Source organism: Puma concolor, chromosome D2, assembly GCF_028749965.1.
Source record: "Puma concolor isolate L17-30 chromosome D2, mPumCon1.1.hap2, whole genome shotgun sequence".
NCBI classification, from domain to species: Eukaryota; Metazoa; Chordata; class Mammalia; order Carnivora; family Felidae; genus Puma; species Puma concolor.
This window is the reverse complement of record NC_141677.1, coordinates 53,681,262-53,698,170: the sequence shown is the minus strand read 5'-3', so window position 1 is coordinate 53,698,170 and position 16,909 is coordinate 53,681,262. Positions and strand designations below refer to the sequence as shown.

The 16,909-nt window shown below is 40.8% G+C and overlaps 1 protein-coding gene across 3 annotated transcripts in view; it reads left to right on the top strand.

Moving 5' to 3' along the window:
• IDE (insulin degrading enzyme) overlaps nt 1-11,188 on the top strand; it is a 111,349-nt gene extending 100,161 nt beyond the window's left edge. For all 3 annotated transcript variants that reach the window (XM_086680377.1, XM_086680376.1, XM_086680378.1), the window contains exons 20-25: nt 1,309-1,476; nt 3,087-3,359; nt 4,656-4,717; nt 7,339-7,411; nt 8,133-8,200; nt 8,873-11,188. In XM_086680377.1, the coding sequence (XP_086536503.1) occupies nt 1,309-1,476; nt 3,087-3,359; nt 4,656-4,717; nt 7,339-7,411; nt 8,133-8,200; nt 8,873-8,968 (740 nt within the window). In that variant the 3' untranslated portion in view covers nt 8,969-11,188. The remainder of the gene's footprint in view (nt 1-1,308; nt 1,477-3,086; nt 3,360-4,655; nt 4,718-7,338; nt 7,412-8,132; nt 8,201-8,872) is intronic.
• Nucleotides 11,189-16,909: the final 5,721 nt, after the last annotated feature.

Here is a 16,909-nt window from a genome sequence, read left to right as displayed (position 1 = left end):
TGTGGGAAGGGGGACGGGCTAAATGGGTAAGGGGCATTAAGGAATCTACTCCTGAAATCATTGTTGCACTATATGCTGACTAACTTGGATGTGAATTTTAAAAAATAAATTAAGTAAAAATTAAAAAAAGAAAAAAAACCTCCGTTCACATCCCATTCTCCAAATGTTAGGTGTTAGGAAATCATTCTAAGCCAGATGTGAATGTCTCACACAGTCCTTCACTTAACTCTCCATGAGACAATATTTACAGTTTAAAAAGACAATGTTTAGGCATTGTGAAGGAGACATTTGGGGATAGACATGAAAAAGCTAGAAGTTGGGAGGGGGCGGTTGCAGTAGCTTTATAGACCGTATTCCCCTTCCTCTTCTGATAAGAAATAACATAGTGCTGCCAGTATATGATTAGAAAGTTTGTTGGTCAGATTTATCTCCTCAGAAAAAAATATAGGTGAAATACGACTCCAGACTTGTCTACCTCCCTTCGCAGTTGATGTCTAAATTATCATCTATGAGGGTGAACAAACACATCATTACTATTCTGAGAAACCCTTATTTGTGAGTCTTACACTAAATACTAAACACAATATATGCTTGGTCACATTTATTCCTCATGAAGTGAAGTTATCAAATCATAAAGCATGATCATCTGGTCGTAACTCTGATGAGATATTTGATCAACACATCTGAGTTTTAGTCTTGGGTCTTCACCATTCCAATTTGGTGTCCTTAGACAAGTCACCCCCTTCTCAGGTGCTTAGCTCCTTCATCTCTAAAGTGAGGTGTTAGACTAAGTTACCTCTAAGTGTTGAACACATGTGTGTAAATTTGTGAAATGACCTTTAGTGTGGGTGTTGGTAAACGGTGTTCAGAATAAAATGCTAAATGAAAATGCAAGATAATAAAGACACAACTAGTAATTTAAAAAACGGTTTTGTATGGTATTGAAACATAAGTGGTGGTGCCATTAAGGTTCTTATATGTATTAGCTGATTCTGATGTAGTATATACACTAACTTGTACATTGTATTAACTGTGGATCTTAGCATTAATACTTAGCTATAAAATGGGTCTTTTGTAAGTTCTTTGCCCTTTGAATTCAGTAAATGTTTATTGAGGGCCTGCCAAGTTTAGATTGCTGCATTAGGATTCCCTTAGGTAAGTTAACAGAATTTCGCATTCTTAATAATTTAATTGCAGTTTGGAATTGCTGAAAAACACTAACTAAATTGGACAGCTTTAAAAAGCCAGATAAAACATTGACTTTGTTAAACCCTAAATAAGTTTTTTTCTCTTTTTGAAACTTCCTAGGAGGATGGTTTGTGTATCAGCAGAGGAATGAAGTTCACAATAACTGTGGCATCGAGATATACTATCAGACAGACATGCAGAGCACCTCAGAGAATATGTTTCTAGAGCTCTTCTGTCAGATCATCTCTGAGCCTTGCTTCAACACCCTGCGCACCAAGGAGCAGCTGGGTGAGAGGGAGGTGGGGACTGGCCTAGTACCATAGACCTTGAGCAACCGTGGTCCTCAGAAAATATGCTCCACGTGGATAGTCCTCTTGCATGGTGGTGCAGGCTTGCTGTATTGACAAAGGCTTGTGAAAACCTTGTTTGTGGGGAATCCACTTCTAAAAGATAAGCACTTAACATGTCATGGACTTTAAAGCAGTTCTTAAGGCGAAGACAGTGTGTTTACAGAATGTACATGTCATAAAGAAGACATTTTGGGTAAGGGAAGATGCTTAGGGCAGACTATTTATTAGGGGTGGCAAGATGGGAAGCAAGCCATCCAGAGAAGCTTAGATTTGGGAAACTTTGGGTTCCCAGAGGGCAGGTATTATCTCTTAATCATCTTTGTATCCCAAGCCTGGTCCCATAGAAGGTACTCAGTAAGTGTTTGTTGAGAAAGTGTTTCTGGCACAGTTTTAGGCACTGTTAAAAGTCCTCAATGGGGCGCCTGGGTGGCGCAGTCAGTTAAGCGTCCGACTTCAGCCAGGTCACGATCTCGCGGTCCGTGAGTTGGAGCCCCGCGTTGGGCTCTGGGCTGATGGCTCAGAGCCTGGAGCCTGTTTCCGATTCTGTGTCTCCCTCTCTCTCTGCCCCTCCCCCGTTCATGCTCTGTCTCTCTCTGTCCCCAAAAAATAAATAAACGTTAAAAAAAAAAAAGTCCTCGAAATCCTGGCAGGTTTAATCAATGAGAAAATAAAGAAACCCCAGCAATGACTGGGAGGAACCAATGAAAAAGGATTTGGGTGAGTCTTTCCAAGTATTTTCATTTTTTAAGTAACCACCATGGTAGATGCTGGACATGGAAATGGATAAGTTAGAGATGGTCCTTCCCTTCAAGGAGCTCACGGTCTAATCAGGAGGGCAGACCTATAAAGGAATAGTTACAGTGCAGTGTGACAAATATTACTGAGAGTCTTCAGATTCTAAAGGTCATGCCGAAGATAGTGACTTCCTCAGAAGTGGGGTGGGACCCCAAGGCTCCACAGGTCTGAGGATGTGGTTCAGGACAGAGCAGCTGAAGGAGGCAAGCCACGAGCTCAGTTTAGGAAAGATGTCAAAGGGTGGTAATGCGTGAGCTCACAAGATGACAATGGAAACGTGACCTTCTGTTGGTCTTCAGAGGTTTTTAGTCTGAATGTAGTTGGTCCAGGAATGAATTCACATAAGGAACTTGGATATGAAAGGGAACAGAGCTGGAACAATGGTTAGAGGATGAAAATGAGTTCATTTTATACTAGGGATGGGAATAACTTTCACACAGAGAGAAGATGATTAACCAGCAGACAGTGAGGAGTTATGGGATGGGAGATTGAGTGATGAATAAGATTTTTTCCTTCCCACCCCCCCCCCGCAAGAGAAAGAATTCTCTCCCAACTTTCTAACTATTCTTCAGAGAGCCCTTTTGCTCTACCCTTAGGAACTTATGATATCCTAATTGTTTATGTTTCTTCAGAGGTGAATAACATAGAGCCCAAAAGTAGATTTTATTGCTCTGACAGGATAAGTTTTGAAGGATTAAAAGTGACCGGAGTCTCAAATGCCAGGGTCCTGACTGGCCGGTGTTTGTGTTTCAGGCTATATCGTCTTCAGCGGGCCTCGTCGAGCCAACGGCATACAGGGCTTACGATTCATCATCCAGTCAGAAAAGCCTCCTCACTACCTAGAAAGCCGAGTGGAAGCTTTCTTAATCACCATGGAGAAGTCCATAGAGGACATGACAGAAGAGGCTTTTCAAAAACACATTCAAGCATTAGCAATTCGTCGACTAGACAAACCAAAGAAACTGTCCGCAGAGTGTGCTAAATATTGGGGGGAAATCATCTCCCAGCAATACAATTTCGACAGAGGTAAGGCACAATTAGGGCCCCAACGTTTATGGCATATAAGTGTAACATTTGAGGTCACCAAGGCTATTCTACAAAACGGTGGTTGTTTTGTAGGTGATGTTCCGGTTACTAATTTGGTGGTGTGGAGTGTCATACTTCTAAAGAACCATCGCTTTAACATAAGAGCAGTTTTTATTAGAAACTTTATCTTTTTTTCTTCTCCAAAATTGGAGCTGGATCTTCCTGTATCTCATAATAATACAGTAAGAATAAATCTAATTTCACTTTTTGTGTTTAGTCAGTATGCCCCTGAGGCTCTGAGCACAGGCTTGCGGTTATCTATTTCCCATAACACCGAAAAAAGAAAAAGGAAAATTTGCAGACATAAGTGCTGCCCTGGAGGCACAGGGCTTCAAACAGATGCCTGTAGGGATTACCAAAAATGTGTCGGGGCTTTTACACTGGGGACAGCTGTGCTTCCTGAAGTCTCCTGCTTACTGACTTCCTTGGCGTTTCTTCTAGAGCAGAAATCAACAATGCAGAGCGCTAAGCCACACCAGAAGTTGGGGGTTCGGTGGGGGGGGGGGGGGGTTGAGTTGTGTTCTCATTGTGACACCAACAGCCTGAAGATCTTTGGCCAAGACACCTTTTTGAGGGCCTCGGTTTTCTTACCTGTAATTTTTTTAGCAGTTGGAGTCACTGTTAATGGTAATTGTACTGACCATCTATTGAACATTTGCCGTAAGTGCAGCATCGTGTTACTGTCATTCATCATTTTCCTTAGTTCTCACTACAGACCCATTAAGTAGTTATTATCCCCAATTTCCGGAGGAGGAAACAGAGGCTCAGAAAAATTGACACAACTAGCCTAAAGATCCAGTATTTCAGAAGTAGAGAGCCAGGCTATCTTCTTACTCCTTACTTGATATTTATTCCCTGACTACTTGCAAGAACAGATGATCACTTAAAAATACAGAGACCTGGGGCGCCTGGGTGGCGCAGTCGGTTAGGCGTCCGACTTCAGCCAGGTCACGATCTCGCGGTCCGTGAGTTCGAGCCCCGCGTCGGGCTCTGGGCTGATGGCTCGGAGCCTGGAGCCTGTTTCTGATTGTCTCCCTCTCTCTCTGCCCCTCCCCCGTTCATGCTCTGTCTCTCTCTGTCCCAAAAATAAATAAACGTTGAAAAAAAAAATTAAAAAAAAAAAAAAAAATACAGAGACCTAAGAACATTGGAGTGAAATGTATTGTCATTTAATGTAGTATTCTGGGCTACTTAAGATGGAAATATTAGTAAATTATTGTTTGATTGCTTTTTCAGATAACACAGAAGTTGCATATTTAAAGACACTTACCAAGGAAGATATCATCAAATTCTACAAGGTAAGTTGAATTTGTATGTTTAGATTTTGACTCATAAGCAAATATTATATATGCTGTGTGGTTTGTTACTGCTTTGAACTTAGTGCCCTGCTTAGAGCTGCAGCCTTAGTCAGGTCACCTTCTCCAAAGGTTCTTTTACATGTGAGGCAGCAGTGGGAGCATGTGTGGCTTCTGAATGCAGACCCAGGGCTCATCGCTGGCGAGATAGCCCTGTGACCTCAGCCAGGGGGCTTAAGCTTCTAAGTCTCAGTTTCCTCACTTACAAAATAGAGATTAGTAGGAGTATTAATTGAAATGAGGTGCATAAAGTGATTGGCACTTAGCAGAATTTAATAAATGATCTCCATTACTGTGGTCTCTTCATTAGTAATTCTCAGCCTCAGTTTTTACATGTTTTAATCAGAATACTTTAATGTTTTCCTCATTGATATTATAAGTTTTAGTTGTGTTTATTTATTGCTTAAGACTATTTGCTTTGTGAGGTTAGGTATCTGTTCTCAGTTGCTTGCAAGAAAGGGTGATCATATTAGCTCTTTTTGGTTTCTGAGGGATTCATTTTAAGGCATTCTTAGTTGTGGGTGTTTAAAAAGAGTGATGTCCTGATATAACTTACTCTAGGGTTTGCAGAAGCAGTGAAGATTTTTTCTTTCCCTCCACAACGTCTATTATTCATTGGAATTACAAGTAGTACCTGATTATTGAATTTGTAAGAATAGTTATAAGACTGAGTCGATTTTGTCTTAAAAATGAGAGTTTTGTTACCAAGCTTAAACTAAGTCTAGAACATCATTTCCCTTGCTGTATTCCATGGTACACTAGTTTTCTACAAGATATTAGTAGGGACACATACAAAAAAGGGTTTCATGACCATGTAAGTGTGGGAAAGACTACACTCTTTATTCCTGTTTTTGGAGAATTACAGAGCATGTTAACATTTAAAAGTTCTAAGAAGCCCCATACTAAAGATTTCTTTAGCCCAACATTTAATTTTGATTAACAAAACTCCCTAAAGAGATTCATCATGGACCTGTTTGTTTTTCCCCCACAGAATACCTATTAAGTGTTTCCTGGGACTCCAGTGTTCCTTAGAATATAGCTTGCAAGAAAAATGCAGTTTGCTTATTGGCTGGTTTGTGTTTAGAAAGATGGAGATTGTCCAGAATTGTTCAGGAAATTGAGAATAGTCTGAAACTGAAGAAGGTGTTACACTCTTCTACTGATAAAGGTTGATAAGAGGGCAATGAAGGCTTGGGTGAAAAGGGATCCTGAATAGACCTTTGGAAGCAAACTTTTTACTCAATAAGACAGACAATCTCAGATGAGCTGCTATATATTACTGGAGGCGGACCTGTGCTGAGCTCCTGAAAGGGGCTGGAGAGGCCAGGGCAGGCCTGTGGGAGAATCTGGGCTGTCCTGCCAGCTGGAGGGAGCCATGGTCAGGTTTGTTGTCCAACCTCATCAGGATTTCCATCGCGGCTGCACAGGACCAGGCTTGTAATAACTGCTCCATAAACCATTATTGACCTGATTTGGCTTTGCTAATGATCTCTCCCTCTGAGGGTATGACCAGGGGAAGTTTCATCACACCTTGTGTTTTCCCTTTGGAAAAGACAGATAATGGTCTAGCATTAAGGAAAAGGTCGAGAGACACATTTCCATGGGATCTGCCAACTCACCACTCCTGATATTCATGGTATGACCTAGGGAACTCCTTCAGAGCAGCCTGCTGGAGCAGAGAGAGAAAAAGCAGGCCTTGCTTTCTGATGCCATCACTGTGAACTACGTGACTTGAGCAAGTCGTCATACTTCCCTGTGTCTCAGAGTTCCGTATCTCTAAAACAGGATCCTCACAATACTTAGCTTATAGAGGGTCAAGTGAGCTAATGCAGGAGAGTGCCTGACGCAAGACAGGACTCAATAAATGTTAGCTTCCTTTCTCTTCTGTTAGATGAAGATCCATAGAAGTGCCCTGGTACAGAATCTAAGAAGGTGTGGGACACCTCGGTGGCTCAGTCTGTTAGGCGTCCGACTGCGGCTCAGGTCATGATCTCACTGCTCATGAGTTTGAGCCCCTCGTTGGGCTCTGTATTCACAGCTCAGAGCCTGGAGCCTGCTTCAGATTCTGACTCCCATCTCTCTGCCCCTCTCCTACTTGCACGTACGCTCTGTCTCTCAAATATAAAAAAAAATAAAAATTTTTTTAATAAAAAAAAGAATCTAAGAAGGTTCTAGAGGAGCAGGCATTGTGCTCGTCCCTTGACTGAGCTCAGGCCTTCGCCTCTGTAGTCATTAGCGATCACTGGATGTGGCCCTGCATCACACCTCGATGAGTATTAGGCTAGGTTTTTAATCCCAGCCCAGCTACCTCTTAACTGTAGGAGTTTGAATGCATCACATAATATCCTTGGACTCCATTTTATCATTTGTAAAATGGGGCTAATAGTAATTCTTGCCTACCTAACCTAATTTTCGTAGAGTTTAAATGAAATACTCTAAGTGAGGGGAAACATCTTTTCTGTTTCTGGCTATGTGAGAGCTGATTCTTCATAGTGGTAAAAGAGTACTTCATTTTAGGTTCCTTAGTGGGGCAGAAGGGTGACCTTGCTGTTCTTTCTTCCTAGGAAATGTTGGCAGTAGATGCCCCAAGGAGACATAAAGTATCCGTCCATGTTCTTGCCAGGGAAATGGATTCCTGTAAGTATTGAATATGGACTTTTTGTAAAGTGTGTTTTTGGGCACACAATGGCTGTCCCTTGCCATAGACACATCCCTTAAAGAGCACCAGAAAGTAAATAGGTAGAGAAGGGGACCAACTGGAGACAGGGTCTACTCTATCTATCAAAGCAAAAATATGGGGAAAAGGGAAATGAGGCAGTGAAGGAAACAGCCAGCGTTAGGTGGCACAATGCCATCCTGGCCCTGGCTTTACAAGAAAACACAGCTAGTTGCTGGTAGGACGTCTTCAGAGAAGCTGTGTGGAACCACTGCATGTGAGGAGGAAGAGCAAATAGTTCATTCGCTCAGTCTTTCCATCTTCTATCTCTGAATGGCCAAGATTTACTCCACAGTCATATCTCACCTGGCCTTCTGGGTTGTTTTACTGGATCCTTCCTGGTGGTCAGAGCCTCAGAGACCAGTGAGTGCAGACGTGGGCACTAAAGTTGCTGTGGGCGAGGCTTCATAGCCACGGTAACGTGATGAGCCATCGTTGGGGAGAGTCTGGATAAGACGTAGAGCCAGCAGTCAAGGTCTTGGGGAGCAGGCAGCCTGGGAGGACATGGGCCTGGTACAGTTTCTTAATGAGCTGAGTCCGGTTTCAGTTTGTTGTTGTTGTTGTTGTTGTTGTTGTTGTTTTCAATTGCTCTTGTATGCCAGTATTTATTAGGTAAGAAGTAAACCTTTCATTTTCTCACAGGTCCTGTCGTTGGAGAGTTCCCATGTCAAAATGATATAAATTTGTCACAAGCACCAGCCTTGCCACAAGTAAGACATGCAAATGTCATTTTAGATTGCATGGTTAGAGGACTTCCCACATAGAAGGAGCTTGTTCAGCAGGACACGTAAGACTAGAAGTATCAGGTCACCACGTGTTTGAGCCTCTACTTTATATTCCTCCCTAAATCTGAGGTCGCCATCTGACAGCTCCCAGGGGAGGAGAGCGGGGGGCGCCTTTGTCATCTACGGAAAGACTCAGCCTCTGACCTGGTTTGCTTTTGCTTCTAGTTTGAGCAGTTATGTTACTCTGCAGCGAGTCCTCTCCAGCCACGCCTGTACCTTGCCCTTTCCCCAGTGCCTGCATGTCTTTAATCCTCTGGAGAGGTTGGCATTTACTGGCAGTGTGACCAGGCCCTTGCTGAGTGGGCACGTCAGCCTCTGCCGTTCTGCTGAGGTCTTGGTGTGTGCCAGCTCTGGCGTCCCAGCCCTTGTGTGCCCAGAGAAGAGCCAGGGATCTTCTTTCTGGTCCTGGGTCCCACTGGGGACATTCCCCATAGGTTTGCATAGACCCTCTGGCCCTGATGATCCAGGAAGATCAGATCATAATATGTGGGGTAGAAACGAGTGTGTATGTAAAAAAAAAAAAAAGAAAGTTGATGTCTTATTCCGTCTGCTTTTTTAGGCCATAAACACTGAGAGAAACCTTTTTCTTCTTTGCAGCCTGAAGTGATTCAGAACATGACCGAGTTCAAGCGTGGTTTGCCACTGTTTCCCCTTGTGAAACCACATATTAACTTCATGGCTGCAAAACTCTGAAGATTCCCCAAGGGTGGGAGAGTGCAAGTGGATGCATCCCTGGGTCTTCCTGGGGCCAGGGAAACAACCTTGGCCACTTTCATAGTTTCTGGTTCACTATCAGACAGACAAACAGAAAAAAAAGATGTTGTCAAATGTCATTATGTAGAATATTAAAAATCCAAAGTAATTAAATGACAGAATCTTATAGATGTAGAATATTTTTTAAATACATGCCTCTTAAATATTTTAAAATTTTTTTCATTACTGAGAGAAATTTCCCTTATATAACAGTACTTAAAATGATGAATGATATTCCTATAGAATCTTCCTTCCATATTCTGTAAAATAGTCACTTGTCAGAAGAAAATATGTTAGTTTTTGGTTGTGTTTTTCTAAAAGCCTCCTAGGTTGACAGAAAAGGCTTTAAAACCTTTAGAAAGGTAATACCTTTTTAAAAACTGATTCTCAAATTTGCTTTCTACTTGGTGGTTTCATGTAAATCAATGGAGAACATTAACATTTGGCAGATAATGAAAAAAGCAAAATGATTTTCTTTTATTAGTGAAATTGCTGATTATATAAGGCATGGTTTTAATCTTTTTATAAAATTTGAACATGTTTTTTATTCAAACTAGTAAAATGCTGGAAAACCCTAGAACGCCCTACTTATTTACAATGCTAGAAATAGACTTACCCTACATCAGTTTTGTCCCAAACGGAATTTCTCAGGATTACTGTGATTTGTTTCTTTCTGATTGAATTATATTGACATTCTTGTTCATAGTCGGTTTGCAGTGTTCCCTCAGTTTTACCTTTTCCCCTCAACAACATTTGTTGTATTTATTTAATACATAGGGTCAACTTCAGATCCCACTGAGTGTGTGACATGCTTTTCCAACATCAGCTACTCTAAACACTTGTAACTTTTTACTACCATGATATTGCAATCAGTATATGAACCAAAATATTTGCCCTATTATGAATTTAAAAGAGAAGTACCAAGCCACCTTTTTGAAGGTATTAAAAATAAAGCCTTGATTCTTAAATGGTGTGATCTCCAGAAGACTCTCAAATCCCTTTTTGCTACCAGTCTAATATTGCCTTAAGTGTTAAGTTATTTTTTGAATATATAAATATAAACATAACAAACACAGATAACGACTGGAGTGGACTTTTAAAAAATATTTTTTTCATGAGATACTATTTTAGATGAAATTGTTACTGTAGATTTAACAGCTGTTTTGAAATATTTACTGTTGTTAAAAGTTGCTTCAAGAGAAATTGTGAATATACTTCCACATACAGGCACTGGTACCCGTAAGTGGCCCTGTTCACTAACTCAGGCAAAGTAAAGAATGGCATTTTCAAATGACATTTTACCTCGCTAGGAGTTGATTTGCCAGGACTTTTTTCTGTAGAGTCATGTCTTACAACATCTTAAGTTTTCACTTTTGCCATTTTCCAAATAATCTACATTTGGGGCAAGAATGATATAATCACAACTGTGGAGGCTGCTTTCAAAAGCAGGGCTCCATTTCTACCGTCAGATAAATGTGGTGCTGTAACTGTCTTTTTATCCCTACCTTCAGGAGCTTCCTTGTGATGAAGCCTGTCTTTGTCCATCAGAAGGTGCGTGAGTCATCGCTTCCTTCTGGTTTTATGCATTTGTAGACTATGCAGCTTTTCATCAAACTGCAAAAATAAACAAGAGGGATCTACAATTAGCCCTGAGTGTTTAAATCCACCACTGTAAGAGTAAATAAGCCACCTACCTTCTCTGTGGGAAATTATGTGCTATTGAGTAATTTTTAGCTCTTTTTTAAAAAATGGGTGAAATGTAACTGTCATTTTTATGAGAAAGTCACATGAAGAAATCTGAACAGAATCTCATGTAGTCTTCCAGGAACCTATGATTGGGGTTCAGTGTGTTCCAGCATTGTCTGGTGTCCAAATTGGATCTAGAGCTACTGTTGGATCACTCAGGCATACTAATGGATTCACTGAAATGGGTCCAGGCTGCAAGCCATGAGCAGTAACAGACTACCCCGGATACTGCGTTTTCTCAGTGCCTAGCAAATGAGATTTGTGGAAAACAAACTAAGTTATTAGTTACTTGTGACTTTAAAAAAAAAAAAAGTCTTCTTTTCAACTAGTTGATGTGGAAGAGAGAGCATGTGACACAGCCAGTATGGTGGAGTGCTAGGGTAATCCTGTTTACAATAAATTGCCTGAATTGAACCTCTGGAGTTTGCATTTGTGTTATTTTTACAATTTTAGTGTCTAGCCTACCTCTCAGCATCCTGATTTGACAACATTTTTTGCTTTCGGTATTCCTAAGGCAGAAAGCAATGAATTAGTTTTTTGAAAAAAAATCTTTTGAGTGCATCTGGGTGACAGTGATTTAGTCAAATAAATGGGTCAATTTCACACTCATAAGGGTGGATCGCTTTTGTCAAAGGAATCCTGGTGTGAGAGGCTGAGTTCATTGCTGTGCATATTGTCACTGACCCCAAATCCAGAAAGATTTGTCCTTTGCTTTACAGGGAAAAGAGTAAAAAGGGTAGAAAAGCAAAATATTTCCTCTACAGCTAGTGTTTCGTCTTCTTGTCACATCTCCAGCAGCAGGCTAGCCAGTTATCTTGTCCAACCCCTGGCCCCTGACACCCTGTTAAGATAATCTTTCTACTAATGTGGTTGCCAGCTGGCCCAGATGAGCATTTCAAGAGGAAATGTGCTCTTTCCTCAGTTTGCAGCCTAGGACCTTGGTGCAGCCCACACAGGCAGCATTGTGCTTGGGGATGACGCAGCGGCCCTAATGAGAGGCCCAAAGCAGCACCTGCTTTTATGGCGTGGGGCAGTTTCCCCCTCGCTCACAGTGCATAGGGGAGTCATCTGAGCTCCTCACCATATACTCTAACATAGCTTCGCAGAATGTTTAGATTTATGGTGAAAACCAAGGATTCTCACTCTCATCCCCATTGTAAGGGTGGTTCCTGCCCTCCTAATCCTTCCCTGGCAGGGCTTCAGACCCGTCTGCTCCTGGACCCCCGTTATTCTGTGCTGTCTACCAAATGAACTTAATTGTCCTTGTCAACCTGAACATCATACACCCCAAGGTTTCTTGTGGCAGTGCCTGTTGGTAGTCCTGAATTATTTACAGCATTTTGGACCACTCATGCCCTAAATGAACATTAACCTTATAAAGCACTTTACAGATTTCAGACCATCCTGACAGACATCTTCCACAATAATCTTTTTTTTTTTTTTAATTTTTTTTTCAACGTTTTTATTTATTTTTGGGACAGAGAGAGACAGAGCATGAACGGGGGAGGGGCAGAGAGAGAGGGAGACACAGAATTGGAAACAGTCTCCAGGCTCTGAGCCATCAGCCCAGAGCCCGACGCGGGGCTCGAACTCACGGACCGCGAGATCATGACCTGGCTGAAGTCGGACGCTTAACTGACTGCGCCACCCAGGCGCCCCTTGACACAGAAGGATAGTGATTAAAATTATCTTCGTCATCCCAGGTTTTCAGAGATGGGTATAGTAGACTCAGAAAGGCCAAACAGTTGGCCCAGGACCATTCAGGAAGCACAGATTCAAATCTCCACTCTGATCTTTAAACTCTAGACCTCATTGTTCCATTTCCTGTAATAACAGCTACCAAGTCCATTAACATACTGTGGGACAGAGTACAAAGGCATTTGCTTTTTTTTTTTTTTTTTTTTTTTAAGGGCATTGGCTTTTGCATTTATATGAAACCTCACCATTTTCACATGCACCTTCTTACTTACTATCCCAACCTTTGCCTGTTTTGGAGAGACTGAGACCAGACCTCACAGTTGAGGCCCCAGTCCAGTCCACCATGGTTTCCACTCTGCTGGGCCACCTTGTGGCCAATATTAACTACTGCCTGCAGGGTCTACCTATCAGGGTTGATCCAGACCCATGCCTCCTGGCCTGCTAAACCCTGAAATCATTTCAGGCTCTCCTGGTGTCCCTGGAGTGATGAGAGTATCTGGAATTCTTCAAGAAATTCAGAAAAGGGGTGTGAAGAGTAGTTCACCTGTGGCCCCACCACATTTAGATCATTTTTTGCAGTCTTTTTTCTGTGTGTAGAGGAGGGGGTCATATATTCAGTGTCACAACTTTTTCCTTCAATAGTTTATAATGAAATTGTTCCACATAGATACTTCTGAGGGAAAAATGTGATCTTGGTTTTTTTGTTGAGTGTTTGGTGTCCTATACTGTAGTTTATTAAATCCTCTTTGTAGGATGTTGAAGGTGTTTTCAAACTTTGATCCATGATCCTTGTGCTGAATATGTGTGTGATTTCCTGGTTATTTCTTTAAATTGCTGGGTTATAGAATATGAATATTAACCTTTTTCAAAAATTTTTTATCTATAGAAAAAGTTGTGAAAATAATACAATAAATTCTCATGTATCGTTACCCCATATTCACCAGTTTTATGCCTGCTATGTATTGCTCCCTCCCTCTTTTAAGTAGGTTGCAGACATCACGACTCGTAACTTACCCCTCAGTTTGTCGCCAAGTATATAACAAAGTCAGTGTGTAGTAAGGAATTTGGCCTGACCCAAAGGAAGCCCCGGCCTTTGTCCCCTTTGTATTTGTTTAGATACAGCATGCTGGTAAACTTGACAAATGAGATAGATAAATTTCTTGAAAGACACAAATTACCAAAACAGACAAGAAAAGAAATAGAAAGTTTGACTATCCCTGTATCTGTTTAAGAAATTGAATTACTGTTCTTCCCACACAGAAAATTCTAGGCTCAGATGTCTTCATTAGTGAATTCTATCAAACATTTTAGTATAGAATTATACCATCTTACGTAACATTTTAGAAAACAGGAAGAAACCCTATTAACAAAATATTAACAATTTGAATCCAGCAATGTATAAAAAGGAATTTTTATACAGTTGATTTTCAAATATACAAACCTTATTTGATGACAAAGTGAGGTTTTCTCAGGAATGCAAGGTAAGTATAATATTTGAAAATCAATTAGTATTATTTACCATAGAAACAAAATTGAAGGAAAAAACATTTAAAAAGTTCAGTAAAAGCATTTTGCAAGGTTCATCATAAAAGCTCTCAGCAAATGAATAGAAGGGAACTTTTTCAATGTAATAAAGGAAACTTATAGAATACCTACTGGTAACATCATATTTAAGGATATAATATTGAACACTCCACCACCCCACCCCAAGACCTGCACCAAGATGAGGATGTATGCTTTTACTACTATTCATACTTGTATTTGAGGTTTTAGTTGGTGAAGTAGATTGGAAAGGATGCGGTACAACTGTCTAGTCACAGATTAGCACATACAAAAAAAAAAAATTCCTAAGGGCCAAAAAAAAAAAAAAAAAAAAGCTACTACTACTAATTTAAAAGGTTGCAGGAGATAAATCAACATTAAATCAATTGTGTATCAGGGCACCGGGGTGGTTCAGTCGGTTAAGTGTCTGACTCTTGATCTCAGCGCAGTTCATCATCTCATAGTTTATGAGTTCAAGCCTCACATTGGGCTCTGCGTTGGTGGCACAGTGGACCATGCTTGGGATTCTCTCTTCTCTCTGCCCCTCCCCAGCTTGTGTGCTTGCTCTCTCTCAAATAAACTTAAAAATTTTTTTTTGAAAAAAATCATTAGGAGTAAATTTATTCATTTATTTTTAAGAAAGTTTTTTTTTTTAATTGTTTAACGTTTATTACTTCTTAGAGACAGAGCATGAGTGAGTGAGGGGCAGAGAGAGAAAAAGGGAGACACAGAATAGGAAGCAGGCTCCAGGCTCTGAGCTGTCAGCACAGAGCCTGATTCAGGGCTTGAACTCGCAAACTGGTGACCTGAGCTGAAGTTGGACACTTAACCAACTGAACCACCCAGATGCCCAGCGGTAAATTTTTTTTAATATGAAAACCTGTACACTGAAAACTTCAAAACATTACTGCAAGAAATGTTTAAAAGACTTAAAGAATATATGTGTCACATCCAAGGATTGGAAGACAGTATATATATTTTTAAGTTTGTTTATTTTGAAAGAGGGAGAGAGAGAACCCCAAGTAGGCTCCATGCTGTCAGCTCAGAGCCCAACATGGGGCTCAATACCATGAACCAAAATCAAGAATCAAACACTTAATCGACTGAGCCATCCAGGAGCCCCTGGATGAGCTCTCTCTCATTTTGAGAGAGAGAGCACAGCCAGGGAGAAGCAGAGGGAAAGGTAAAGAAAGAATCCCAAGCATGGTCCATGCTGTCCTGTGGAGCCTAATGCTGGGCTCAAACTCACTAACCCAAGATCATGACCTGAGCTGAAACCAAGAGTTGGACACTTAACTGAGTCACCCAGGTGCCCCCAGTAAGACTGCTTTGTTTTGTTTTGTGTATTTTTGAGACAGAGAGTGTGTGAGCAGGGGAGGGCAGAGAGAGAGGGAGACACAGAATACAAAACAAAATCCTCAGGCTCCAGGCTCTGAGCTGTCAGCACAGAGCCCAACGCAGGGCTCAAACTCAACGGACCACAAGACCATGACCTTAGCTGAAGTCAGACACTTAACCGACTGAGCCACCCAGATACCCCTCTAAGACAGTATTTTTAAGGTATCTGTTCTCCCCCATTGATTCTAAGCAATGCTTACCAAAATCCCAGCAGGCTTTTTGGGCAGATATTTAGGAATTGATTTTGAAGTTTACATGGACATAGCAAAGAATCTTGAATAGCTAAAATAATTCTGGAAAAGAAGAACAAAGTTTTTCTCTCTGATAGCAAATCTTACATAAAACTATAGTAATCAAGACAGTGTGGTATTTGGCTAAGGATAGACCTAGATATCAATGGAGGAGAATAGAGAGTGTACAAGTAGATCCCCAGGTTGATTTCAAATGATTTGACAAAAATGCCTTGGAAATCCAATGGGAGAAAAACTGTCTTTTCAACAATGGTTGAACAATTAGATATCTTTATGGGGGAAAAATTGAACCTCAAATCTTACCCCACAGTATATACAAAATTAACTCAAAAAAGATTTAAACAAAAACTAAAAATATAAAACTTCTATGAGGCAACATAGAAGAAAATATTTTTGAAGTTTGGTAGACAAAACTTTCTTAGAGTGCAAAAGGCACTAACCATCAAAGAAAAAATGGACAAATCGAAGCTTTTCAAGTTTGAAAACGTCTTCTGTTTAAAAGATACACATAGGGGCGCCTGGGTGGCGCAGTCGGTTAAGCGTCCGACTTCAGCCAGGTCACGATCTCGCGGTCCGTGAGTTCGAGCCCCGCGTCGGGCTCTGGGCTGATGGCTCAGAGCCTGGAGCCTGTTTCTGATTCTGTGTCTCCCTCTCTCTCTGCCCCTCCCCCGTTCATGCTCTGTCTCTCTCTGTCCCAAAAAAATAAATAAACGTTAAAAAAAAAAAAATAAAAGATACACATAAAGAAAATAAAAAGCGACTGACTGGGAGGAAGTATTTGCAACACTTGAAGTCAGACAAAGTAATTGTATATAAGAATACATAAGAAGAGCGCCTGGCTGGCTCAGTCAGTGGAGCCTATGACTCTTGATATCCAGGTTGTGAGTTCAAGACCCACACAGGGTGTACTGATTACCTAAAAATAGAATCTTAAAAAAAAAAGACTACATAAGAAACTGTTAAAATCAGAAGATAAAATTCTGGTAAAAGAGTCAAATAGATTCTTCACTAAAGGAGATGTAGTCAATGGTCAATTTGTACATGAAAAGGCACCCAACACCATTAGTCCTCAGGGAAATGCAAATTAATACTGATAGGCAAAGCAAAACTACAGGGAGAAGATCAGTGAGTGCCTGAAGGCTGTAATTAGGAGGTAAGATCAAAGGACATAAAACTTTTAAGAGAAATGGAAATGTTCTATATCAATAAAAAGCTGGAAGACATATTTTTGAAACAACCAAAATGA